At 55.1% G+C, this 24,398-nt stretch overlaps 3 protein-coding genes and 1 pseudogene across 6 annotated transcripts in view; all 4 read left to right on the forward strand.

Moving 5' to 3' along the window:
* Positions 1-4,554: 4,554 nt before the first annotated feature.
* On the forward strand, positions 4,555-8,495 carry LOC140897533 (acetylcholinesterase pseudogene; annotated as a pseudogene).
* Positions 8,496-11,678: 3,183 nt separating this feature from the next.
* On the forward strand, positions 11,679-15,317 carry LOC140897903 (acetylcholinesterase). The gene is made up of 3 exons (XM_073311156.2): positions 11,679-13,165; positions 14,663-14,829; positions 15,253-15,317. Exons 1-3 carry the CDS (start codon positions 11,679-11,681, stop codon positions 15,315-15,317), a joined length of 1,719 nt encoding a protein of 572 aa, XP_073167257.2.
* Positions 15,318-18,372: 3,055 nt separating this feature from the next.
* On the forward strand, positions 18,373-21,654 carry LOC144929329 (uncharacterized). Its single transcript, XM_078848614.1, has 3 exons — positions 18,373-18,522; positions 18,917-19,039; positions 21,375-21,654. The coding sequence occupies exons 1-3, from the start codon at positions 18,468-18,470 to the stop codon at positions 21,509-21,511; spliced, it is 315 nt and encodes a 104-aa protein (XP_078704740.1). The 5' UTR covers positions 18,373-18,467; the 3' UTR covers positions 21,512-21,654.
* Positions 21,655-22,134: 480 nt separating this feature from the next.
* Positions 22,135-24,398, forward strand: part of TRIM39 (tripartite motif containing 39) — a 28,496-nt gene continuing 26,232 nt past the window's right edge. For 2 of the 4 annotated variants that reach the window (XM_073311158.2, XM_073311157.2), the window contains exon 1: positions 22,225-22,349. The gene's annotated coding sequence lies outside the window, so the exon portion shown is untranslated. Of the gene's footprint in view, positions 22,350-24,398 lie in introns of all 4 variants that reach the window. The other 2 variants (XM_073311160.2, XM_073311161.2) reach the window with 2 other exon arrangements.

Raw genomic sequence — 24,398 nt, forward strand, 5'->3', positions numbered from 1 at the left:
ACTTGTGTTTTAACAGTTTAAAAGGCTTTACCTTTTTGAATCCCCGCATCCACTGTCATTAAATAATTACTGTTTGACACAACACCCTGTACCTTTGTGGAAAATTTTTAATGGATAGAAATAGAAAAATCTGGTTAAAGATAAAGATCGATATTCTCTGTCAACATTTTTTGTTTAAATCGAATTCAGCCAAAGTAATAAATAAGCAAATCACTGTCCCTGCTTTGTCTTTCAACATCCCCTAGCACTTTCACTCATTGGTAGGGTATGAACCCTGGTCTCCTGGCTAAATACCCCCTTTATATATTCCATTCTGCCTGCCCCTCTAAAATCCACTTCTGCTTTATTTGGACACAGGATTCCCCATTGGCTTCCTGGTACCCAGCTGCCCCACCCCAGAGGTGGCTGCCTCTCAGTGCTGGCCAATGGAATTGGAACAGTCTATTGTGCAGCTGTTATCGGCTGTCCCACCCCAGAGGTGGCTGCAATTCAGGGATCACATCCCTTCCGTCCCTAGAAATCTCATGCTTAAGGTTAAGATTTTGGCACAGGGATTTTTATTAAAATTCACGGGCAGTAGATGGGCAATAAACCATAAATTATGGAAGTCGAAGCCCCGTGCTGTGGGGACTGACTGCTGAACCCCCACTGGCCATGGGGGACTGACAGCCGGAGCCCCACTGGCTGCGGGGGGGCTGAAGCATTGGCCCCACCTGCCACGATGGGTTGACAGAGCATCACTGGCTGGGGCTGAAGTGGAAATCACGGAGCTCTGTTAAAGTCATGGAATCCATGACCTCCGTAACCAAATCATATCCTTACTCATGCTGTTTACCCGCCCTGGATCTCTGTCTCCAAAGCCCTTGGCTCCAGTCCAACAGTGCCATCCGGTTGGCCAGATCCCCCTCCCACTGTGTTTGCAGAGCCGACCTGAGGATAAATATGCTCCGATGGCTGTTTTTGCCGTTCTCAGCATCTGGGAGGCATCCAGTCAGCTTCAGCACCAGCCAATACCCTTCGCACTCAGCACGAAACCCTGCAAGGGCCACGAAGCCGCGACTGCACCAAGGAGAGAAGCAAGTGAGTCTGAGCTGCCTGGGTCCCACCAGCTCCAACATGGGAGAGATAAGCTGCCCTGCCCGAGAGCCAGATCTCACCCCTAGGGCTACGATCATCTCACTGCATTCTTTATCAATGTCACTGCAGAGGTGCAGGGTGTGGGAGGGAATCTGATCAGTCACCGAAATGGAGGGAGCGGGTGGCCATGGGGATGGAGAGTCAGCTCACCCCCCTGCCCCCGCACTCACCCCACACACACACACGCCCTGCAGCAGCTGCTGGGTCCAAGTTCCCCCACTCCGGGCATTGGGACCTGGTACACAGGGTCACCGTAGATGGAGACAGAAGGGCAGGTGGACCAAACCTGAGCAGCACAGCAGCCCCCTGTGCCAGGTTGTGACACCACTCGATTTGGGGGAGTTTCATGGACTTTAGTCAAATTCATGGTTTCCATCCCCTCCGTAGCCTTGCTCGCAGCTGCTGGGCTCAGGGGTACAATTCCTGCAGACGTCATGCAAGGCAACCGGGCAGGACTCCTGGCTTCTATCCCCAGCTCTGGGAGGGGAGTGGGGATTAGTGGTTAGAGTAGGGGGATGGGATGGGAGGCAGGACTCCTGGGTTCTAGTCCCAGCTGTAGGAGGGGAGTTGGGTCTAGCTGTTGGAGCAGGGTGGGTTGAGAGTCAGGACTCCTGGGTTCTCTCCTTGGCACCAGGAGGGGAGTGGAGTCTAGTGGGTTAGAGCCAGGTGCGGGGCTGGGAGCCAGGACTCCTGGGTTCTACCCTCAGCTCAGGCAAGGAGTGTGTAGATGCCTGTCCCAGCCTGTTAAACTTTGTCCCTGGCAGGAAGGGGCCTCTTGACTGCAGTGGGGAACACAGCAAAGTGCACTGACATGGAGCTGGGGCCTCCGGAGTGCTGTGGCGGGGACAGACCAGAGGGTTGTAACAGGAGCTCCCTCCTACTGTCTGTATTTGGATGGCTGGTGATGGATGGGCGACAGAACCCCTATCCCGTTCCTTGTGGCAATGCTATTCCCGCCTGTGAACTGTATGGACACACACAGCCAGATGAGGCAAGGAAAGTAAAGGCTCCACTCTTTTCAAACCTGCCCCTCTCGGCGACATTCGACTCTTCTTCCCCCTGGCTCTTCTTCACTTTTCTGCTCTCCTCCATCTACTTTCACTCCTCTGTATGGCACCAACTCAGTTGACCACAACACCTCGTTGGTTAACCTGTCTATCCTAACCCCCTGAGGCAGGCTGCACTCATTTCTTGAGCACCCCCTTGCTGCCCCAGCGTGGTACTGCCACTCTCTTTGGCTCCCCCCGCCCCCTGGGCAGGCTGCCAGCCTACTTCCATGGGTCTTCTGTGGCTCAGGCTACACAATCCATAGCCTCCTTCTGGGGTGCAACGAATTCAGAATAGAGAAGTTTCTTGCCCTTCAGGGCCAGTTATGAACAAAATAGTTTCTTGCCCTTCTGTCACATTCCGGGGTGCAATCCAGACCAGTGGGGGGCTGTGTCACCACATGCCCTGCAACCTGGGGGGCCTTTTGCTGCTGTAGCTCCCAACCTGGGTCCCTCACAATTCGCCTGCCAGCATGCATGTCACACCCTGAGTGTCCATGTATAGCCACAGCCCTGGTCCAGCAATCCTGACCCCCGCAGCCTGTCCACAAACATCAGCCACACTCTGGGTTCCACCAGCCTGGGTTACTACTTGCAGAGTGACCCAAACACACTCCTAGTCCTGGATTTTCCCCAAAAAACATGTGTTCTGCACTGTCCAGCCCTCTCCTGTACAGTCCAGGTATATCAGATCCATTGCTCCTCTAAGGGGATCAACATACAACAGCCTGCTACCTTAAAGGGAGTTACCCAAATGATCCACAACACTGGGTGAGTTTCAATTAAAGAATCAAACAAGTTTATCTAACTACAAAGAGACAGATTTTAAGTGATGAGGCATGAAGTCAGGAATGGCTACAACAAAGATAAGACACTTTCTAAACTTAACAAACTAGACTCAGGTCAAGGTGAAGTCCCTTACCACATCTGTTCAGTACATTGCTGACCAGACCCTCAGGCCAGGATCTGTTCCCAAAGCCCAATGGCTGTTTCTTTTGTCTTCTTAGATGAAAAGAGAGAGATGGATAGGGAGAGATACCACTGGGGTGTTTTTGCCCCTCGCTTTTATAGTTCAGTCACCCTCTGAAATGCATTTTTCAGAGTGTAACCCCTAGAAAAAGTTCTTTCCAACTGAGAGCAAGGAGGCATGGAGTCTGGGAGTGGGGGAAGGAGGTTTCATGCTGTTGCTTGCTAAGATCAGGTCTGTTTGTTCCTGCCCCCCACCCCGCTCCACTTCCTTATCAAAGAATGGCCACTTGACAGGTGATGGCCCATCAGCTTTGATGACACCTGGCTGGGGTGTCACCTTGTCCTTTATCCTTGAGAAACAGGTTTACCCCCTCCCCAGACTTGTCTGAAAAACACCGGATTTCAGCTTATGTTCATAACTTTACAGAGAATGTTGTTATACACATTTCACCATGACGTTATTGACCAGGGAGGTATTCATTTTCAAATGATACCTCACACGGCATATTTTGCACAAAGGTTATTGCAATAGCGTGAAGGGTGTGAATGCAGGGGTGTATTCCGTCACACCTTCTGGGTTAAATCCCCTCTCAGGGACTGAATCAGCGGGACTCCTTCTGAACACCAGCCACTGATTGTGGCCCAGCCTGGGCTGCACTCAACTTGTGGGCTCACTCCACTAACTCCAACCAAGAACTGTCAAGCTAGCAGCCAGTAGGTCCTTTAATTTCAGCCTGCTGGGTCTTGAGTGGCCCTTGCTAATCCCCAATCCTTCTAGCTGCTGGAGGACCGGGTGTCCAAAATGGCTGCCAGCTGGGAGGTCTAATATTCACTGCTCTTTTCCTCTCAGAAAGCTGTTTCCTGGGCCAGGGTGCAGCAGAGTAGCAGGGCCTCCAGCCTGGGCCACCCTCCACAGGCCCTTGTTAACAACCTTCTTGTGCGTAAATCACAATAAGTAACCTAAACCAATGCACTTTTACTTCTCCTGCTAATCTTGAATTACACCTAGCCCATCTCTGCCTTGCTCTTACACATCCACGCACCCGCCAGGTGTTCTGACCTTCCAACAGTTGTTATACTTCTTACTGCTCTGTTTCTGTGGTTTGCTTCTTCATGCCCAGCTGGCGTTAACAGCTCCCTCCTGACCCTCAGCTTCATCCTGCTATATTCACAGCCCAAGGATTTTACAGGTCAGACACACAAGCCAGTTATTGGATGTGCAAACGGTCGCAGCAAAGTCAAAAGTGCTGTATTATCAAAATCACATGCAAAAGCAAAAATTCCTGTATATTTTCTTATACTGTTATATATATAATATCCATGCCTCTTGCATTATTTAGTATATATTTGACTAACACAATTCATAACACAGTTCTCCAACACATCCCTTCCAGCTGCTGCTATGCTGGGACTCCTCCACGTGGTTCCCTCCCTGCTCCTTCTCTCCCTGCCGGGCCCCAGCTCTGGCTCCGATGACGACGGCACCGTGGTGCTCACCACCAGCGGCCCGATCCGGGGCAAGCACCTCCCGGCCGGTTCTGGCACAGTGACAGCTTTCCTGGGCATCCCCTACGCCGAACCCCCCGTGGGGGCCTTGCGCTTCCAGAAACCACTTCCCCACCGGCCCTGGAGCCACGTCCTGCAGGCCACCGGCTCCGGCAAGGCCTGCCACCAGCCTCCGCTTACTAGTTACCCCGATGCCGAAATTTTCTTCGTCAGTATGCCACAGTCCGAGGACTGCCTCTTCCTCAATGTCTGGGTGCCCCATCCCCGGCCTCCCGTGCCGGCCCCCGTCCTTGTCTGGATCCACGGCGGGGGGTTTTATATGGGTGCAACCTCTGTAGAGCTCCACAGTGGCCGCTTCTTAGCCGCCACCGAGAACATGATCGTGGCCTCCATGAACTACCAGCTGGGGGCGCTGGGCTTCCTGTCCCTGCCCCCGGCCGCCCCGGGGAACGCCGGCCTGTGGGACCAGCGACTGGCGCTGCGCTGGCTGCGGGACAACGCGGCCGCCTTCGGTGGGGACCCAGCCCGCGTGATGCTCTTCGGCCAGAGCGCCGGGGCTGCGTCAGTCGGCTTCCACCTCCTCTCCCCGGGGAGCCGGCCCCTCTTCACCCGTGTCGCGATGCAGAGCGGAGCCCCGACAGCACCGTGGGCTTGGATTTCCCCCGCGAAGGCCAAGCGGAGGGGCTGGAGGCTGGGCCAGCTGCTGGGCTGCACCGCTGGTGACAACACCGCCCTGGTGGGCTGCCTGCAGGGGAAGGAACCCGGGGAGTTCCCCAAACACCAGTTCTCCGTCTTGCAGTACCCGGATCTGATCGGGACGTCCTTTGGGCCAACACCAGATGGGGATTTCCTCCCTGATACACCACCAAGGCTACTCCAGGCCCAGCATGACCAGCCTATAATACCCATCCTGACTGGCATCACTGCCAACGAAGGCTCCTACTTGCTAAGGGACAGTGTCCACAGCTTCAACCTGGAGAATGCCAGCTCCATCGGGTGGCATGAGCTGCTGAAACTGGTGAGGCTGATAGCGCCAGAGGCACCAGAAAAGGCCGTCCAGGACATGGCACAGCAGTACAGCCAGGAGGGGGAGGAGCAGGGGGAAGGGTAGTACCGATGGGCCATGGAACAAATCTTTGGTGACTATTCCGTTGTGTGCCCGGTAGCCGAGGTGGCTGGGCGAGAGGCGGAGGCTGGCAATCCCATGTATGCCTACTACTTCACCCACCGCAGCAGCGGTTTGTCTTCACCTGAGTGGATGGGGGTGCCACACAGCTCTGATCTGCTCTTCACGTTCGGGACCCTGGTGTCCGTGAGAGGAGCCAACCACACGCACACGGAGGCTGAGGTGGGGCTGAGCCGCAGGGTGATGCAGTACTGGTCAGAATTCGCCAGGTGCGGGTAAGGGAATTCCCCAGAATCCTCTTGTGCCCCTGATCCAGACCATGAGAGCTGCTGTAACCCTTTGGCCAGGTGAACACAACATCCAGGAAGACCCGGCTCAATGCCATGGCAAGAAGGCGTCCCTGTGAAAAACAGTTAATCTATTTGGTGGAAGCCCCTGACCTAGAGCTGAACTTACTTCGGGGATGTAAAATCTGAGCCCCCTGATTCCTGGTTAGGGATAATTGCCTTCTTCCCTTATCAGGAGGTCGGTGATCCCATGAACACACCCGCTCTCATTAAAGGAAACATGTTTTTTAGCTAGTAGCCCATGATCTCAGAACTCTGCCTGCCCTTTCCCAGCCCTGCCACACAAACTCAGGGGATGTCTATGCTACGAAGACCATATGATCATGGCTCCGGCACCGTAGCTAGACCGGGGTCACCCCATAGTGTAGACACAGCCTACCTCAAGGGAAGGGGATTTTCCATCGGTGTAGGAACAGCGCCTCCCACAGCCACAACCACTGCATTCACAGCACCATCCTTCTACCAACACTGGGAGTTGGGTCGGCACAGCTTCCTCAGTCAGCTATGGCAGACTAACTTTTAGGGCTTAGATAACGGAAAACAGTGGCCATCGTTCATGGGTGGCACGTGAACCGCTGGCTGGGGGAGGCTAGCCCCCCCAGCCCTGCCCCTTCAACCCAAGGCCGTGCCCCTTCTGCACCCCCCACTGGAGCCCACAGCTCCCCCAGCCTATGATACCCACCACCCATGCCGTCGTTCCTAGGAGCAGTCTCACTTTATGCAATGGCCGTAGGCCAATGGCAGCCATCATAACCTAGGGCAGCCTGTGGCTTCAATCTTGAGAACACCTGGAGACAGCAGCCATCTTTATAAAGGGCAACCTGTGGCATCACCCCATATGAGGAGACGGGAGGTAGCCACCATCTTAACAGAGGGCAGCCTGCGGCTTCACTCTCCTTAAGAACAACAAAGGATGGTAGCCATTTTGGAAAAGGGCTAGACTTTGCAACTTTAATGACCCCTTGGTCTGGGATGTCCGATTCCAGCAGAAGCATGTTCCCATCCCTGCCCAGGCCTGGTACTAACCTCTGTGGGGCGTGTTTCCCCCCAGGAATCCCACAGGGGCAGGGAACAGCAGGGAGCAGTGGCCCCACTATGACCCCACGGAGCAGAACTTCTTCCGCATTGGCATGGAGCTGCCCCAGGTCAAGGGGCCATCGCCTGCCCGGCACTGCAAGTTCTTGGCGTGGCTGACCAGAATGCAGCCGAACACCAAAGGTGAGCAGCAGTGGGGTGAGAAGACAGCAGCTGTAGAGGGGAAAGGCCCTGTGACCCTCCCCCCACCCCTCTGAGCCAGCCAGTCCCCCCTCTGCACTGGGCCTCAATCAGAGCCAGCGCCCCCAAAGGGGAAGGGCCTCATATCTGAGTCCCCTTACCCCATGGGGACATTGGATGTCACACCTCCACGGTGTGTCTTCCCAAGAGTCAAAACTTGCTTGCGCGCTAAAGAACTTTGGAAGACTACATAACAGCGCCACCTAGTGGTGCTTCCTCTTTGGCCTTTTTCTTCTCTTCGTATCCCCCCAAAAGCGTGATTTTGTCCCCGGAGTGAGGGTGCCCTCCCTTTCCCCGCCCCATGATTCATTCGCCGGTGTCTTGTCTCCTGAGTTAACTTCAAATCCTCATGTGGATGCCGTACATAAGTGAGGCTTCGGTTACTGGGGCACCGAGATAGACAGGTGAATAAGCCATCCTTTGTCCGGCAGAACTCTACTTTTCCCTTGGTCTCCAAAACATATTTTTAGTACTTAAACACAGCTCCTTAAACATCCCCCGTACATACCTCTCGCAATGATTACAGGGCTTGGGATCACAGAAGCTTCACATGGCGGAGTTTATGGACAAATACCGTGACAGCAGGGTGTTAGGTGTAGTGAGTTTCTCAGGCCTGTCAGAAGTGGCTGTTACAGACAGTAAAATATTTGCCAGCTGGGACCAGCTCTGTGTCAGCATGACAGGATGGATCCAAAAACAGAGGGGGCTGGGGGCCAGTAAGGGCGAGGAAGAGAAAGAAGGTGATGAAAGAATGAAATGCAGCTGGGTTCTGGGGACAGGCCCGGCCGCTGTGTAACAAGGGAATGAAGGAGAAACCAATAGACACTGGGAATCCTGTGTGCCACTGGCCTCTTATGGGAGGCAGAACAGAACTTTCCATGTTGGACACTGGCGTTCACAGCTACTTGGAAACACGGGAACTCCAGCAGGACAGCATCCCCTACTGGTAGAATGTAGCATTGTGGTCTGAACGGACTGCGAGGGGACAGCGCCCCCTACTGAGTCCCCACCCTGCTCCCTGCAGCACAGCGCCCCCTAGGGCCACACCAGGGTCAGCACTGCCTGCGGGGGGACAGCGCCCCCTACTGAGCCCCTGCCCTGCTCCCTGCAGCACAGCGCCCCCTAGGGCCACACCAGGGTCAGCACTGCCTGCAGGGGGGACAGCGCCCCCTACTGAGCCCCTCCTTCCAGCACCTAGGCTTCGGCTGCAGGTTTCCCATCCCGCTTTCAGCCAGACCAAACCCTGCTCAGGCTGAGTTTATCCCCCGCCTCGCTGTGTATCCCACAGGACAACGCCGAAGAAGTCGGGGGATCAGGAAGCAGCGTATGAGGAACTGAGCAATTACAATTCCCCTGCTGGGGGGACCCGACCTTCTTGCAGATGAGAGCTTCCACTTCCTGTTAGCGCCTGCGGCAGCTGCTGATTTATTAATCCCACCACTGATAAACCCCTCGGGCATCGCCGGACTAAACCGACCCCTGCAGCCTCCCGGTGCATTAAAGCATATTCAGTCTACAGACACTGCCCTGATGTGCGAGATTGGTTAGCTGCTCCTAAGCAGTGGGGAGGGAGAGCGAGAGAGTGTGTGTGTTGGGGGCTGGGAGGTCTGTGTCGAGATAACAGGGGGCACAGATTGCACGGGGAGGTGAATGATGCTCTGGGGTTTCGACAGACAGTTGATGAAGCCCAGAGATCACACTCCCAACCCAGAGCCAGAAATAGAACCCAGGAGTCCTGGCTCCCAGCCTGTCCTGCTCTAACCACTAGACCCCCACTCCCCTCCCAGAGCTGGGGATAGAACCCAGGAGTCCAGGGTCTCATCCCTCTGCTCTAACCCCTAGACCCCACTCCTGTCTATGCTGGTGCTCAGTGGACAGTGGGGAAGAGCTGGAGTCTCAAAAAATCAGTGTTTTATTGATGACAAGTTGCAGGCCATTATACAAGACAAGCCACAGGGACAGTTCCTGCCTGGCCAGTTGTCACCCCGCATATGCCAGGGATGTGGTGGAGGCTTCTTTGTATCCCAATATACAGAGACAGGGGCCAGAAGGGGAAAGGCCCCATGTCCCACTCCCCACCGCCCCGGGGCCTGGATTCTATATTTGCCATTGCTCCCAGGAGATACATTTCCAAGCAGGGTTTGATGCGCCGAACCTGGCTCTCCAGTGCAGACGTCAGCTCGCGCATGCACGAGTTACACACAGCGTGGTTGAAACCTTTGAAGCCCTAACCCTCTCCCCGATCCTTCCCCCCAAGCTGCTGGAGCAGGGAGTCGATCCTTCACCCCAACTGCCGCTGGGGCGGCCACTCTGCCATGTACTGCCTGGGGCAGAAAACATATTCCCCAAGGTCTTTCCAATGAGGCCTGCCCCCCGACGCTTCCCACACCCCCACTAAGTCTTGGGAGGTGAACTCAGCCTTCCCAGCTCCTATGCAATTCCGTGACTCCTAAACCATTACGTTACCTTCCCGTGTGCTCAATGGCTGCTGTGCCCCACCCCAGAGGCGGCTACATCTCGGTGCCGAGGGAGCAATGCCCGAGCAGCACTGCTGGGTGGATGTGATTCGTTGCCCCACCCCAGAGGTGGCTGCATTTCAGCCGGCGGAGCCTTTCCGCTGTGCCTCGAAGCCTTCGGCCCCTGCCCTGGACTCCCTCCGGCTGGCCCATGCCCCCCTTCTCCCTGCATGAGCTGAGCTCAACAAGGTCACTGCTCTCCGGATCAATAAACCACGGGGGCCGTAAGTCTCTGGGTTGGAGCCATCCAGTCGGATCCATCATCCCCCATTCGCTGAACCGTGAGCCGCAGTGAGAGCCACAAAGCGGCGACTGCACTGGGGGGACGGACAGGTGAGTCTGTGCTGCTGCTGGTCCCCCTAGCTCCAAGACGGGGAGAGAGGGTCAAGGGAGGGAATGATGCGGCATCGGGGGCTGGATCTGGGATCTGCCCTGCGAATTACCCATCCAATACACCATTTCTCAGACCCCACACCAAGAGCTGGGGATAGAACCCAGGAGTCCTGTCTCCAGCCCCCCCTCCCCGCTCTAACCACTAGACCCCACTTCCCTCCCAGAGCCAGGGATAGAACCCAGGAGTCCTAACTCCCAGCCCCCACTGCTCCGAGACCCCACTCCCCTCTTTGCTCGTGCTCAATGGACATCAAGGAAAAGCCGTATTCTCCGGGGTGCCCATGAAAATCAGTGGTTTCTTGATGACAGTTGCAGGTCCTTATACAATACAAGCCGCAGGGACAGGTTCCTTCCCCGGCCAGATGGCAGTGCACATGACAGTCACCCCACACACACAGGTGGATGAGTCTTCTTTCTACCCCAATATACGGAGACAGGGGCAGGGGGATCTGGGCCGGGATCAGAGCCAGCATCCCCTGGAGGGGAAAGGCCCCATGTCTCATTCCCTGCCCCCGAACCCAGCCAGTCCCCGACCTTGGGTCTGGATTCTATATTTCCCGTTGCTCCCAGGAGATGCATTTCCAAGGAGGGTTTGATGCTCCGAACCTGCCTCTTCAGTTCTGACTCCCAGCCCCCATTGTCTAACCCACTAGGCCCCACTCCCCTGCCAGAGTTCGGGCTAGAACCCAGGATGCCCGACCCCCCAACCCACTAGATCCTGTGCCCATCCACACAGACGCTGCAGCTTCCTCCCCAGGTCTGGACCACCTGTTTGTCACTGTCCCCCCATTCCCTCTGCCCTGTCTTGTTCTTCTGCTCTCTGCTGCCTTGGTCAGTGTCTCGGGTCTCACAGCTCAGGGGTACAATTTGTGTAGCCACTGTGTGAGATGACCATGAGCCGGACTCCTGGGTTCTATCCCCACCTCTGGCAAGGGAGTGGGGTCTCGTGGGTTAGAGCAGTGGGGGCTGGGAGTCAGGACTCCTGGGTTCTATCCCCAGCTCTGGGAGGGGAGTGGAGTCTAGGGGGTTAGAGATGGGCAAGATGGGGTCTACCGGTAGGGGAGTGTGATGGTCGCCCTCCTGTCCAGACGTGTTCTCCCAGGGCAGGAAGGGCGCTCTCACCTGCAGTGAGGTGAAGGACATACCATAGTGAGCTCAGCAAAAGACTCAGTGTGCCAGGGTGACTGACCGGCAGGGCTGTATTTGCTCAAGGGGCTCAAGGACAGCAAAGGAAACCTCCTGCCCCCATCTATTGGTGGAGGGCTTGGATCAGATGAGGACTGGCAATGGCTGAAGGGGAAAGGCCCTATGGCTCTTCCCCTGTAACTCCCTCTGGTGGGGTGTTTCCCTTCCAGCTGCCGCAATGCTGGGACTCCTCCCCTGCCTGCTCCTTCTCTCCCTGCCGGGCCCCAGCTCTGGCTCCGATGACGATGGCACCGTGGTGCTCACCACCAGCGGCCCCATCCGGGGCAAGCGCCTCCCGGCCGGCTCCAGCTCAGTAACGGCCTTCCTGGGCATCCCCTACGCCGAGCCCCCCGTGGGGGCCTTGCGCTTCCAGAAACCACTTCCCCACCAGCCCTGGAGCCACGTCCAGGAAGCCACCGACTTCGGCAATGCCTGCCACCAGCCTCTGTTTACTGGTATCCCTGAGGCTGAGGTCTGGTCACCCAAAACACCGCTGTCTGAGGACTGCCTCTTCCTCAACGTCTGGGTGCCCCATCCCCGGCCCAACGGGACAGCCCCTGTCCTCGTCTGGATCCACGGTGGGGGGTACATTTCTGGCTCTGCCTCTCTCAGCGTCTATGATGGGCGCTTCTTAGCCGCTACCGAGAACGTGATTGTGGCCTCCATGAACTACCGGCTGGGGGCGCTGGGCTTCCTGTCCCTGCCCCCGGCTGCCCCGGGGAACGCCGGCCTGTGGGACCAGCGACTGGCGATGCGCTGGCTGCGGGACAACGCGGCCGCCTTCGGTGGGGACCCAGCCCGCGTGATGCTCTTCGGCGTGAGCGCCGGTGGTTCCTCAGTCGGCTTCCACCTCCTCTCCCCAGGGAGCCGGCCCCTCTTCACCCGCGCTGTGCTACAGAGCGGAGCCCCGAACGCACCGTGGGCTTGGATTTCACTTGAGGGGGCCAGGGAGAGAGGCCGGAGGCTGGGCCAGCTGCTGGGCTGCGCCGATGGTGACGACACCGCCCTGGTGGGCTGCCTGCTGGGGAAGGAACCCGGGGAGTTCCCCAAACACGATAACTCCATCTTGCGCAGCAAGGAGATGCTGATGATGGTCTTTGTGCCAACACCAGATGGGGATTTCCTCCCTGATACACCATCAAGGCTGCTGAGGGCTGGGCAGAGCCAGCCTATGCCCATCCTGACCGGGTTCACCGCCAATGAAGGCAGCTACATGTTAAAATTCAGTCCTCTTGACTTCAGCCTGGAGAACATCAGCCACATCGGCTGGGAGGAGCTGCTGCAGGTGGTGAGGCTGACAGTGCCAGGGGCCCCAGAAGAGGCCATCCAGATCGTGGCACGGCGGTACATCCAGGAGAGGCAGGATGAGGCACGATACTTATGGGCCATGGATCAATCCACCGGTGACCACCTCTTCGTGTGCCCGGTAGCTGAGGTGGCTGAGCAAGAGGCGGAGGCCGGCAGTCCTGTGTACACCTACTACTTCACCCACCGCAGTCCCGGCTTGTCTTTACCAGAGTGGATGGGGGTGCCACACAGCTCCGAGGTGCCCTACCTCTTCGGGACCCTGACGGCCATGTGGGGCGCCAACTACACTCTCACGGAGGCCGAGACCGGGCTGAGCCGCAGGGTGATGCGGTACTGGGCGGAGTTTGCCAGGAGCGGGTAAGGGAATCCCCCAGAATCCTCTCATGCCCTCTAATCCTAACAGCCCAAAAAGCAGCCCCAGTGATCAAACCAGAAGAGTGAGTGTCCCCCTTGAGCCAGTTGTCCACAACGTGGTCTGACAGCCAAGTCTAGGAAGAGTTCCTTTTTAAATATAGAAAACCAGTTCAACTTCCACCCCCGGCTAGAGGAAGAACTAAATTTTTATGAGGGAGACAAAATTTTAAACATGATGATTCACAGTTAGTAACAGCCCCTTTCCTTTTTCACACAGGAATTTTGAAAACACAACAACACAATTGCATTCCCGCAGGAAAATTAGCAGCTTAGAAAACAGCTTCTCTTCCCTTGCCTAACCCCAACAATGGCAAAACTACAAACCGCAACCACGCAAAAACCACCACCACCACAAATGTTTTTGTTCTTGGCTCCTGACTACCCAAAGTGGGTCCACTGACTCCCAGATTAGGGCTAGCCACTTTCCCCATTATCGAACCACCACGAGTTCTCACACTTGCCACCCCATTCGCATCTCTCCAGCCACCTGGCCAAGGTGACACAGATTGTGAGCATCAAATACAGGGAACCCCCCAACTGTGCAGCTTTGGGCATTGCATGGCACTCCTTGGACATCTATGCAAATTATACCTGGAGCCCCTCCCTCTTCTCCATTTACTCAAAGTGGGAGCCAGGAAGCTGCATATGCAAATCAGCTCAGCGGCAGGTAGAAAGGCGGCCTCCATTACCCCACTTCACCTCCAGAGGGAGCCAAAGAGCTGCTGTTACCACAGGCCAGCCCAGCCGTCTTCGCTACAGGCAATCTCACTGCTACTTGCCTAGGAGGCAGGCAGAAGGAGGCCATCTTAACTGTGGGCAGCCTCTGGCTTCTCTCACTCTAGGAACAATAGGAGGTGATTGCCATCTTTTCTATAGTCAGCCCGCCCTGCAAGTGCTGTAGGCGAATGGCAGCCATCATAACTCAGGACAGCCAGAGGCTTCAATCCCATTGAGAACATTAGAAGGAAGTGGCCATCTTTAGTTAGGGAAGCACATGGCTATCTCCTGTTTGGAAGGACAAGAGACAGCGGACATCTTAACTGAGGGCAAACTGTGGCTTCAGCCTCCTTCCCAGCCCAGATCTGTGCCCCCATGTTTCCCCACCACTGCAGTGTCCTTCCCTCTGCCTCTATGTTGCTCTGCTCCCCACACTGCCCACCCTATGTCTGAGAGCACAAAAGGAAAGCCATCTTCACTGAGGGCAGCATGTGGCTTCAGTCTCATAGAGAACAATGGCACCATGAGTATTAGTCCATTTGAGAAGAACAGGAGGCTGCAGCCATCTTCACTGAGGGTGGCCATTTTGGAAAGGGGCCAGACTTTGCGGTTTGACTCCCAGTGACTCCTGCATCTGGGATGTCAGACTCCAGCTGGAGCACATTCCCATCCCCGCCCAGGTCCAGTATTAACTTCCACGGGACGTGTTGAATTTCCCCCCAGGAACCCCACAGGGTCAGAGGGCAGCGAGGAGCAGTGGCCCCTCTACAACTCCAAGGAGCAGAACTTCGTCCGCATCAGCACAGAGCCGCTCCAGGTCAAGGGAACATCGCCCACCCGGCACTGCGGCTTCTTAGCATCGGTGCTCAAAGAGAAGCCAAGCCCCACAGGTGAGCATCAGTAGAGTAAGAGGATTGCAGCGTTACAGGGGAAAGGCCTCATGTCACATTCCCCATCCCCCTGGAGCAGCCAGTGCCCCCATCCTAGGGCCAGATTGGAGCTGGCACACCTTATAGGGAAAATTCCCTGTGTGCCATTCCCTGCCCTCCCAAGCCAGCCAGTCCCCTAGATCTGAGGATGGATTACAGCTGACTTCCCCTAGAGGGAAAAAGCCTTGTGTCCCATTTGCTGCTTTTTATGTGAACATGGGATGATCCTCTGGCCTTCTAGAGGATCAGACACCTGTGGGGAGTTCTCTCATCCCCTGAAGTCACCAGAACCCACGTGCTGTGGGGCAGCCCCAAACTCAAGCAGAGTTTGTGGTTGTTTGGGCCTTTTCAGTGGGAGAATGACATCTGCATTTCCTCCCCCAGCTGAGACCCAAAGAACTGCTGAACCCACAAGGAAGAGGGAACACGAGGAAGAGAAGGAGAACTGAGCCCCATGAGGAAGCCAGGACCTGCAGCATCAAATCCCAGATGCCTACCACCAGCTGAGCAAAGGGAGTAATTTGCTCAGCTGGAAGTCAGTAGACGGCTGCTGTAGTAATTCATCTGGCCACTAGATGGAGATACGAAAAGGAGTACTTTTGGCACTTTAGAGACTAACAAATTTATTTGAGCATAAGCTTTCATGAGCTGCAGCTCACTTCATCGGTTGCATCCGATGCTCAAATAAATGTATTAGTCTCTAAGGAGCCACAAGTCCTTTTCTTTCTCCAGGCATGTTTCCTTGCAGTATGTCATTCTGCCATTAGATGTCGCTGTGTTCAGCATATCGCTCCAGCCAATGTGGTGTCCCTGATGAACAAGGGAGACAACTCTGGACTGAGAGCTGTGTAGAGGCCTGTTTGGGTCAGTACCTGCTTTCTTTAATAAATGCCTTCTGTTATTATTATTTATTATGTGCATCACCAAGTGAGACAGAAGAACCCAGGAGTCCTGATTGCTAGCCCCCTCCAGCCCAGTAGGCCCCACTCCTCTCCCGAAGCCATGGATAGAACCCAGGAGTCCTGACTTCCAGCCCCCCGCCACACACACACACTCCCGTCATTGTACATTGCGGAGTGACACCACTTTTCCCCTCCTGAGGTTCTGTCAGTTTGGCTGGGTTACCCCAGACGTCTCTATGGCCGAGCAGAGATCTGGTGGGTTGCTGACCCGAGACGTGCCAGGGAAGTGGCTTATGCATGACTGAGAGGACCCAGGGCTGTGATTCATCCTCTTTCAGTGGCACTGCGGGGGTTGTTCACTCTGGATTGACTCAAGGTCCTGGTGGAAAAGCTGCCTGTGTTGAGCACGTAACCCCTGGCATGGCAGGCAGAGACCGGCGATCCCCATCCACACCTCTGAGTCCTCCAAGGAGAGCTCCCCCACCTCCAGGGATACTAATTGACAGGGCGGTTTCCAGGGCAGCTGCATGCATGCATTTGAGTCAACTCATTAGACGGAAGCCACACCAAGGGGCTGATTTCAGCATCTTCAACACTCATTTGTCCACCCCAGAGGAAAGGGGGCTGGGAGCTGGGTCCTCTCATTGGCTCTAAAAGGGGAGTGAAGGAGCTGGGAGTCAGGACTCCTGGGTTCTTTTCCCAGATCTGGAAGGGGAGTGGGATCTAGGGGGTTAGAGCCAGGGGGGAGGGGCTGGGAGTCAGGACTGCTGGGATCTATCCCAGCTCTGGGAGGGGAGTGGGGTCTAGTGGTAAGAGCAGGGGGTGTCTGGAAGCCAGGACTTCTGGGTTCCATTCCAGGTCTGAGAGGGGTGTGGGGTCTAGTGGATTAGTGCAGGGGGGGCTGGGAGCCAGGACTCTTGGGTTCTATCCCTGGCTCTGGGAAGAGAGTGGGTTCTAGTGGGTTAGAATGGGGCATGGGTGGGGGCTGGGAGTCAGGACTCCTGGGTTCTATCCCTGGCTCTGTGTAGGGAGTTGGGTCTAGTGGGTTCTGCGGGAGCTAGGAGTCAGGACTCCTGGGTTCTATCCCCAGCTCTGAGAGAGGAGTGGGGTCTAGTGGTAAGAGCAGGGGGCTGGCAGTCAGACCCTAGGCATGCTGGGCTTCTCTGAGCCAGGACAGGTGCTGGGTGCAGGGAGTACAGAGGGCTTAGATGAGAATGACACACACTCCTGACTGATCACAGGGGGGCTGGGAACTGGCATTTTCCTTCTGTGCTGAGGTGGCCAGCCATGCAGGGAGCATCACCCGGCGGGGGGGCTGGCTGGAGGGACAGAGCAAAGCCATTTCATAGTAGCTGCCTACACAAAGAACAGTCACTGCTGGGCACGGATCAGTCTCCACAGCTAGATTCAGTGTGGGGCTGGAAACCCGGACTCCTGGGTTCTCTCCCTGGCTCTGGAAGGGGAGTGAGTCTAGCAGATAGAACCAGGGATGGAACTGGTGTATTCAGGGTCTTTATTTTATATTTTATCTCCAGGCATCAGGGTCAGCACTCACTGCGAAGGGAGAGTGCCCCCTACTGAGCCCCCACCCCAATCCCTGCAGCACAGCGCCCCCTAGCATCACAGAGGGGTTGCCACTGAGTCAATAGCAGGTAAATATGAGGGAGGCAGTGTCCTAATTCCCTCATGAACAGATCAAGCCGAACCCATTAACTGTGAGAACAAAGTGTTTGTCCTTATTTATGCCAGTTCAACAGGATTCATTCCACCTCCGCACAGGATATTTATAGCTTCGTAGATTCATATATTCCAAGGCCAGAAAGAGCCATTGAGATCATCCAGTCTGACCCACTGTGTGACACAAGGCAGAGAACTGCCCCCCACAATAATTCCTACAGCAGATCGCAGATGGTGAGGTTACATATCGTCCTGCTTTGAGCAGGGGGTGGGACTAGATGACCTCCTGAGGTCCCTTCCAACCCTGATATTCTATGATTATCTATGATTAAATATATTTCTTGGCTGATGCCATTTTGTTTACAAATGAGGATAAAAGTCTTGCCAAAAACCAATGGTAGGCCTAGGACAAGAACCCAGAATCCTCGTTTCCCCTGCTCTAACCACTATGTCCCACTCCACACCCAAAGCCAGGGATGGAACCCAGGAGTCCTGGCTCCCAGCTCTAACCACTAGACTCCCCTCCCCTCCCAGAACTGGGGATGGAACCCAGGAGTCCTGACTCCCAGCTCCCCCACCTCTAACCACTAGAGTCCACTCCCCTCCCAAAGCTGGGGTCGGAACCCAAGAGTCCTGGCTCCCAACCTCCCCTACCCCAGCTTACTAGACCCCACTCCACTCTCACTGTCAGGGAGAAAATCCAGGAGTCCTGACTCCCAGTCTTCTGCTGGTATCCCTGGTGGGGGTAGGGTGGGTGTTGCTTCTAGGCAGCGGCTGTTCTCTGTGTGGGAGTCCACCTGGCAATCTCCTTGGACATCAGCCACAGTCCAGTGCGTCCCGTCTCATTGTCCTCCACCCCCACCCCAGTGAGTGATCTGCGGGGGTTGGCCCTCAGGGGATTGTGGGAGGATAAAGCCAGCTCTGAGCCCATCTGCAATCAGCCAGGAGTCTGCATCTCCACCAGCTGAGAACTCTCCACTCCCCTGACCCAGCACTTGCCTTGATCCAGAGGAGCCCAGCATGGCCCGGACTCTGCTCCTCGCAGTCTCTGCCCTGCTCTGCCTCATGCTAGGCGGTAAGCGCCACCTCGGGCTGTGGGGGGTTCGGGGGGGGGGATTCCACTACAGTGTGACATATACAGACCCTGAGCTGCTTCTGCTGTGGGGGACCCCTCTCTCCTCCTATGGCTGGAGATAGAACCCAGGAATCCTGACACCCAGCCCTCCTGCTCTAACCCACTAGACCTCATCTCCCCTCTAGCGCTGGGGATAGAACCCAGGAGTCCTGGCTCCCAGCTCCCCCGATGTAACTACTAGATCCCACTCCCCTCCCAGAGCCAAGCCCCAGAGGTTGCAGTAGGGGAGGCCAGTGGTGGGCCCTGCTGGGGAGCACTCCTCTGGGGGGGACGTCTGGGTGATGGTTGGGCGGCCACAGCCTGATGGGTGCTCATCTCTCGTGTCCCTCCGCAGCTGACGCCCTGCGCTGCCGGCTCTGCAGCTCCTTGCAGCCAGGGATGCCCTGCATGCCCCAAAAAATGACCTGCAACTCCCACCCTCCCAAGGAAGCCTGCCTCTCCGTCACCATCTCCTACGGTAAGGACCCAGGCATTCGGCTGCCATTGTCTCCTTTCTCCAATAGTGGCTCTGCTGGCACCCATCCAGAGGCAAGAGCCTCCCCCCGCTCACTTCTGTCTAAAACTCTTACTCCCTCCACCCCGCTTCACACCCCTCACCTTATCCCCCACCCACATCTGAGCGGAGGTGGTTAGCTCCACCCACAGTGTTGGCCACACCCACTCAAAACCAATAAGCCACACCCCTTTCCTCCTTGGGCTATTATTGGCCTCTCACCTTCCACTGCTGGCCCATCAGTGTCTGAGCTGGCCCTGCCCCCTCTGTTCGCCGCACCCACCTAGAGGCCGTAGGCCCGCCACCCCCATCCTTCCAAGACATGGCTGGCGTTATCTGGACCACAGCCCATGGCATAACTTTAAACTGCATCCCATCCCCCCACCCTCCCTGGCCCTTCCTTATAGGACCCCCATGGCTCCACCTCCTTTGCCCCCAGCCAATCAGCACCTCCACCTTTCCATGCCCCCTAGGTGGCACTGTGATCTTTCTCTCCCCCTCCAATAACCTTCCTTCCTCCTGCACATACTAGGACACCTTGATCCCACACCTTGATCCCACCTTGATCTGCACGTGATGGGATCCAACCCCTGAACCCCACATGCTGCTAAGCCTCCTACTCCTGATCATTGTTTCCCACTCCAGCTCTCTCAGGCACACTCCCAGGTGCACCCCATCTCCTACACCCATGCTGGCAGTGGGGACCCTGCAGGTCGTCTGCCGAGGCCCCGAAACCAGTGTCTCTGCCCTACCCAGCCTCTCAGTTACTCAGACACATTCTCTCCAAGTCCACCTCAATGGCAGAGCTATGGTTTCTCTAACACACACACACACTTATTTTCATCTAGGCTGACTTCTGTATAACTAAGCTTGGCAGACTTCAATTTTTATTTTTTTATAATTTTGACACCTAATATCAATGTTTATTTTTAAGCATTTTTATATCTATTTAAATTTTCACAGTTGTGCAAAATTTGGGGGTTTCAACATTTTTTTTTCCAATTTTTTTGTTTAAATTTTCACAATTGCAGGTAATCGGGGCGGGGGGGGGGCAGTGTCAGACAATAAGAGGGGGGTTGGACAATAATTATTTCCTGACAGTAGATGTTGAGATTTGAAAAACTAAAGCTTTTATAGCCCATAAAACACAAATTATCAACATCACATATCAAAACGTATAATGGAAATAGCCTTAAAGCAAACTCGGATAAGCAGCATTGGAAATGTATTTTGTCGGTTTATGTGTGTGTGGTGAAATGGACATTTACTGATAAAAATAGAGTCTTTCCAAACCTACACATAACACAGCCTGTGTTGTTCACGCCATGCTCTGAACCTCCGATGGCTAAAAGCTGGGACTGGATGACCGGAGATGGATCACTTGATAATCGCCCTGTTCCGGTCATTGCCTCTGAAGAATCTGCTGCCAGACACTATAGGAAGACAGAAGACTGGGCTAGATGGACCATTGGGCTGACCCAATATTGCCGTTCTTATGTTCTTATGGTCATACACTGGGTGACCCTTAACCTCTGACTGCCAGGAGCTGGGAGTGGACGACAGGGGCTGGATCACTCGATAATTGCCCTGTTCTGTTCATTCCCTCTGAAGCCCCTGGCATTGGCCACTGTCGGAAGACAGGATGCTGGGCTGGGTGGACCATTGGTCTGACTCAGTGCTCAGGGTTTAGTTGATCGCCATATTTGGGGTTGGGAAGGAATTTTCCTCCAGGGCAGATTGGAAGAGGCCCTGGAGGTTTTTCGCCTTCCTCTGTAGCATGGGGCACGGGACACTTGCTGGAGGATTCTCTGCACCTTGAAGTCTTTAAACCATGATTTGAGGACTTCAATAGCTCAGACATAGGTGAGAGGTTTTTCGCAGGAGTGGGTGGGTGAGATCCTGTGGCCTGCATTGTGCAGGAGGTCGGACTAGATGATCATAATCGTCCCTTCTGACCTTAATATCTATGAATCTATGAGTGTGGCCGTTCTTATGTGATCACTCAGTGCTTACGCAAGCGCTCTGCTTTCTTCAGGGCCCAGCTCCAACTGGCTGCACAATGCCAAGAGCTTCGCAGGCAGCGTCCCGCCGGGCCTGTCTGGGAAGCTCAGCCCTCAGAGGCACGGTCCCCCACCCGACCCGGGCCATTCGGTGTCACCCCTCCTGCCCCCCAAACCCACTGCGGGTGGGGCTGTGTCCCTTTCATCCCACCGGGGGAAGCTAAAGCGACTCAACTCGCTGGTGTAGGCGAGTGGGAGCCGCTGGCTCACCCCTGCTCTCTCTGCCTCCCCCCTTGCAGGCGGCCAGGTGGAGCAGAAGATGCTGGGCTGCATCCAGGCGGATAACAAGAAGTGCGGCCTGAAGTGGGACGACCCGCAGACCGGGCGCCACGCCGAGTACACGTGCTGCTCCGACAGGGACCACTGCAACGAATAGCGGCCCCAGCTCCGGCCTGCGGCGCCCCCCCCGGGTGGGGGCGAGGGGTGACGGTGCAAACTGGGCACTCGCGCCCCCCAGCTGGCGCTTCCAGCTCCGCAGCAGAGTCAATTACAAGCCGAGTCCAGAGCCCTGGTGTCCGTGCGGTTCATTTCAATCGGGGGCGTCGTGAGCTCTGAAAAACACCCCACAGCCACGTGGGAGGGGACACAGGGTGGTGGGAGGGAGCTCAGCTTGGTATGCTCCACATGGGGGGAGGGGGGGATATGCATTTGGTACATTCCGCAAAGGGGGTGTGCATTTGGTACATTCCACAGAGGGGCGGGCATGAAATTGGTACATTCCACAAAGGGACGTTTGATATGTCCCACAAAGGGGGGGAGGGTGTGAATTTGGTACCGCCTACAAAGAGGTGGCTATGAAGTTTGGGATGCTCCACAAACGGGGAGGGGAAGCTATGAATTTGGTACATGCCACAAAGGAGCGGCTATGAAATTGGTATGTTTCACACAGGGGGGAATGAATTTGGTACGCTCCATATGGAAGGTGACGAGAGAAGGCGGGGCCGTTTCTGGTCGGGGCAGACCCCTTTCCTGCCTGCGACTGTCAGCTTATGGAAGCCGCTGGCTGGCGTCACTTCCGGTGAGGGCGCCGAGCCCCGGGAAAGGTCGGCGCAGGGACTTCCGCTCTGTGGCCGGAAACCCGACACCCCTCCTCCCTCACGGTTTCCGCTGGGGGGCGGGCGGCCTTAGCCTCCGTGTCGTCACTTCCGCCCTGGGCCCAGACCGGGGCAGCCCGGGGCTCCTGTGTCCCCACCGGGAGGAGGAGGCGGGCGGAGGTGAGTGCGGGGGGGTTTCTGTGTGACCCACCGTAATTACCCCTCCCCCCCCCAGCCGCGGGGGGAGAGACACCCCCCTGTCACGGGGGACCCGCCCCGCCCCCACACACAGACAGCCCGTCCCCTCCCCCCATCCCAGGAGAGACCCCTCCCACTGCCTCACATTCATGGGAGATACACCCCCCCCCCCCGCCAACAATCAGGGCAGAGACTCTCCTATTGCCTCCCCCAGCCCCCCACCCATCTCCCCCTCGCAGAGCAGCAGCAGGCGTCATCCAGCAGTATTCACTGCTTCCAAAGAAATGGTACCACCCCCCCCCATCCCTAGCTTACCAGTTCCACCTCAGCTCTTTCACTCAGCCCCAGAGATCAGCTGCAATAATTCACCCCCCCACACACACCCCTCCCTGCCCTTCCTGCACACACACACACTAATTGCAATGCAGAGATACAGCATCCCCTAGGGCGGTGGCTCTCAACATTGCCAGGCGAGTGTGCCCCTTTCAGGAGTCTGATTTCTCGTGCGTGCCCCCAAGTTTCACCTCACTTAAAAAAGGCCTGCTCACAAAATCAGGCATGAAAATACAAAAGTATCACCGCCCCTAGTACTGAAAAATTGTTGATTTGCTCATTTTTACCGGATAATTATAAAATAAATCCATAGGACTATCAATATTGTACTTACATTTCAGTGTATAGTCTATAGAGCAGTGTAAACAAGTCATGGTCTGTATGAAATTTTAGTTTGTACTGGCTTTGCTGGTGCTTTTTATGTAGCCTGTTGCAAAACAAGGCAAATATCTCGATGAGCTGATGGAAGATTTCTGTGTACCCCTGATCGAGAACCACTGCCCTAGGTATTCCTGTTTCTTCTTCCCAGTATAGTGAGTCCACCTTGCTGTTTCTTTCCCAGCAACTGCAGAATACCCCCAGTCTCCACCACAAGTGCTCTTCACTCAATTAAACAGAAATCACTTTAAAAAAAAAAAATCTGTTCTGGTAACACCCTCTTAACTCAAATGCCCAGTCAACAGGTGGGAGGGAAGTTCTGTGTTAAAGATTTCTCGCTTGATGTAAACCTTTCTGCCATTAATAGTCTTTTGTGAGGAAAAAAATGGGGTAAATAAGATCAGGATTTCTAAATAAAATTATTTTATTTTACCCCGCTAACTCCCTTTGCAGGCTGCCTTCCTCATAAAGAAGCAGTTTTAAGAATGAGCAGAAACCCAGTTAATTTTGTCCTTCCCTAGTGGCTTCAAAATCTATGCTATGGAGGTAGAAAAGCATATCATGAATTACGCCTTGGATAGGAAGCATAGCCCAATGGGTAGAGCATTGGACTGGGAATCAGAACTCCAGTCTCCTGGCTCTGCCACTGACTTTGGACAAGTCAAATTATCTGGCTGTGCCTTCATTTCCACCTCCCGTCCTGTCTAGTTAGACTGTAAACTCTTCAGGTCAGGGACTGGCTCTTATGGTCTCTTTGTACCGGGGTCCCTGATCTCTAGGTGTTAGCATAATAAATAACAACAAACTTCCTCCTAAGGCCTTAATGTAAGTGGGAAATTGTGAGTAGCCTGGGGTAGGGCCCTCTTGTGTTGTGTTTGTCTGTACAAGCCGCCTTTATTCTTAATAGGCTATCTCACAGGGAAATAATAAGGTTAGTGAGACTCGTATAAGTGTAGGGCTGGAAGGGACCTCAAAAAGTCATCAAGTCCAGCCCCCTGTGCTGAGGCAGGACCAAGTAAACGTAGGCCATCCCTGACAGGGGTTTATCCAACCTGGCCTTAGAAACTTCCAGTCATGGGGACTCCACAACCTCCTTTGGATGCCTATTCCAAAACTTAACTGTCCTACTTCACAAAAAGAAAAGGAGTACTTGGGGCACCTTAGAGACTAACAAAATTATTTGAGCATAAACTTTCGTGAGCTACAGCTCGCTTCATCGGATGCATTCAGTGGAACATACGGTCGGGAGATTTATATACATAGAGAACATGAAACAATGGGTGTTACCATACACACTGTAACGAGAGTGATCACTTAAGG

The sequence above is a fragment of the Lepidochelys kempii genome, chromosome 14 (genome assembly GCF_965140285.1).
Source record: "Lepidochelys kempii isolate rLepKem1 chromosome 14, rLepKem1.hap1, whole genome shotgun sequence".
Taxonomy (NCBI): Eukaryota; Metazoa; Chordata; order Testudines; family Cheloniidae; genus Lepidochelys; species Lepidochelys kempii.

What these genes read in the sequence shown, in the direction of transcription:
- LOC144929329 (XM_078848614.1), top strand. Translation starts at nt 18,468, where the DNA reads ATGGCCCGGACTCTGCTCCTCGCAGTCTCTGCCCTGCTCTGCCTCATG. An exon ending in GCTCTGCCTCATGCTAGGCG is followed by an intron (nt 18,523 to 18,916) that starts GTAAGCGCCACC and finishes GTCCCTCCGCAG; the next exon opens with CTGACGCCCTGCGCTGCCGG. An exon ending in CTCCGTCACCATCTCCTACG is followed by an intron (nt 19,040 to 21,374) that starts GTAAGGACCCAG and finishes CCCCCCTTGCAG; the next exon opens with GCGGCCAGGTGGAGCAGAAG.
- LOC140897903 (XM_073311156.2), top strand. Translation starts at nt 11,679, where the DNA reads ATGCTGGGACTCCTCCCCTGCCTGCTCCTTCTCTCCCTGCCGGGCCCC. An exon ending in GCGGAGTTTGCCAGGAGCGG is followed by an intron (nt 13,166 to 14,662) that starts GTAAGGGAATCC and finishes ATTTCCCCCCAG; the next exon opens with GAACCCCACAGGGTCAGAGG. An exon ending in AGAGAAGCCAAGCCCCACAG is followed by an intron (nt 14,830 to 15,252) that starts GTGAGCATCAGT and finishes TTCCTCCCCCAG; the next exon opens with CTGAGACCCAAAGAACTGCT.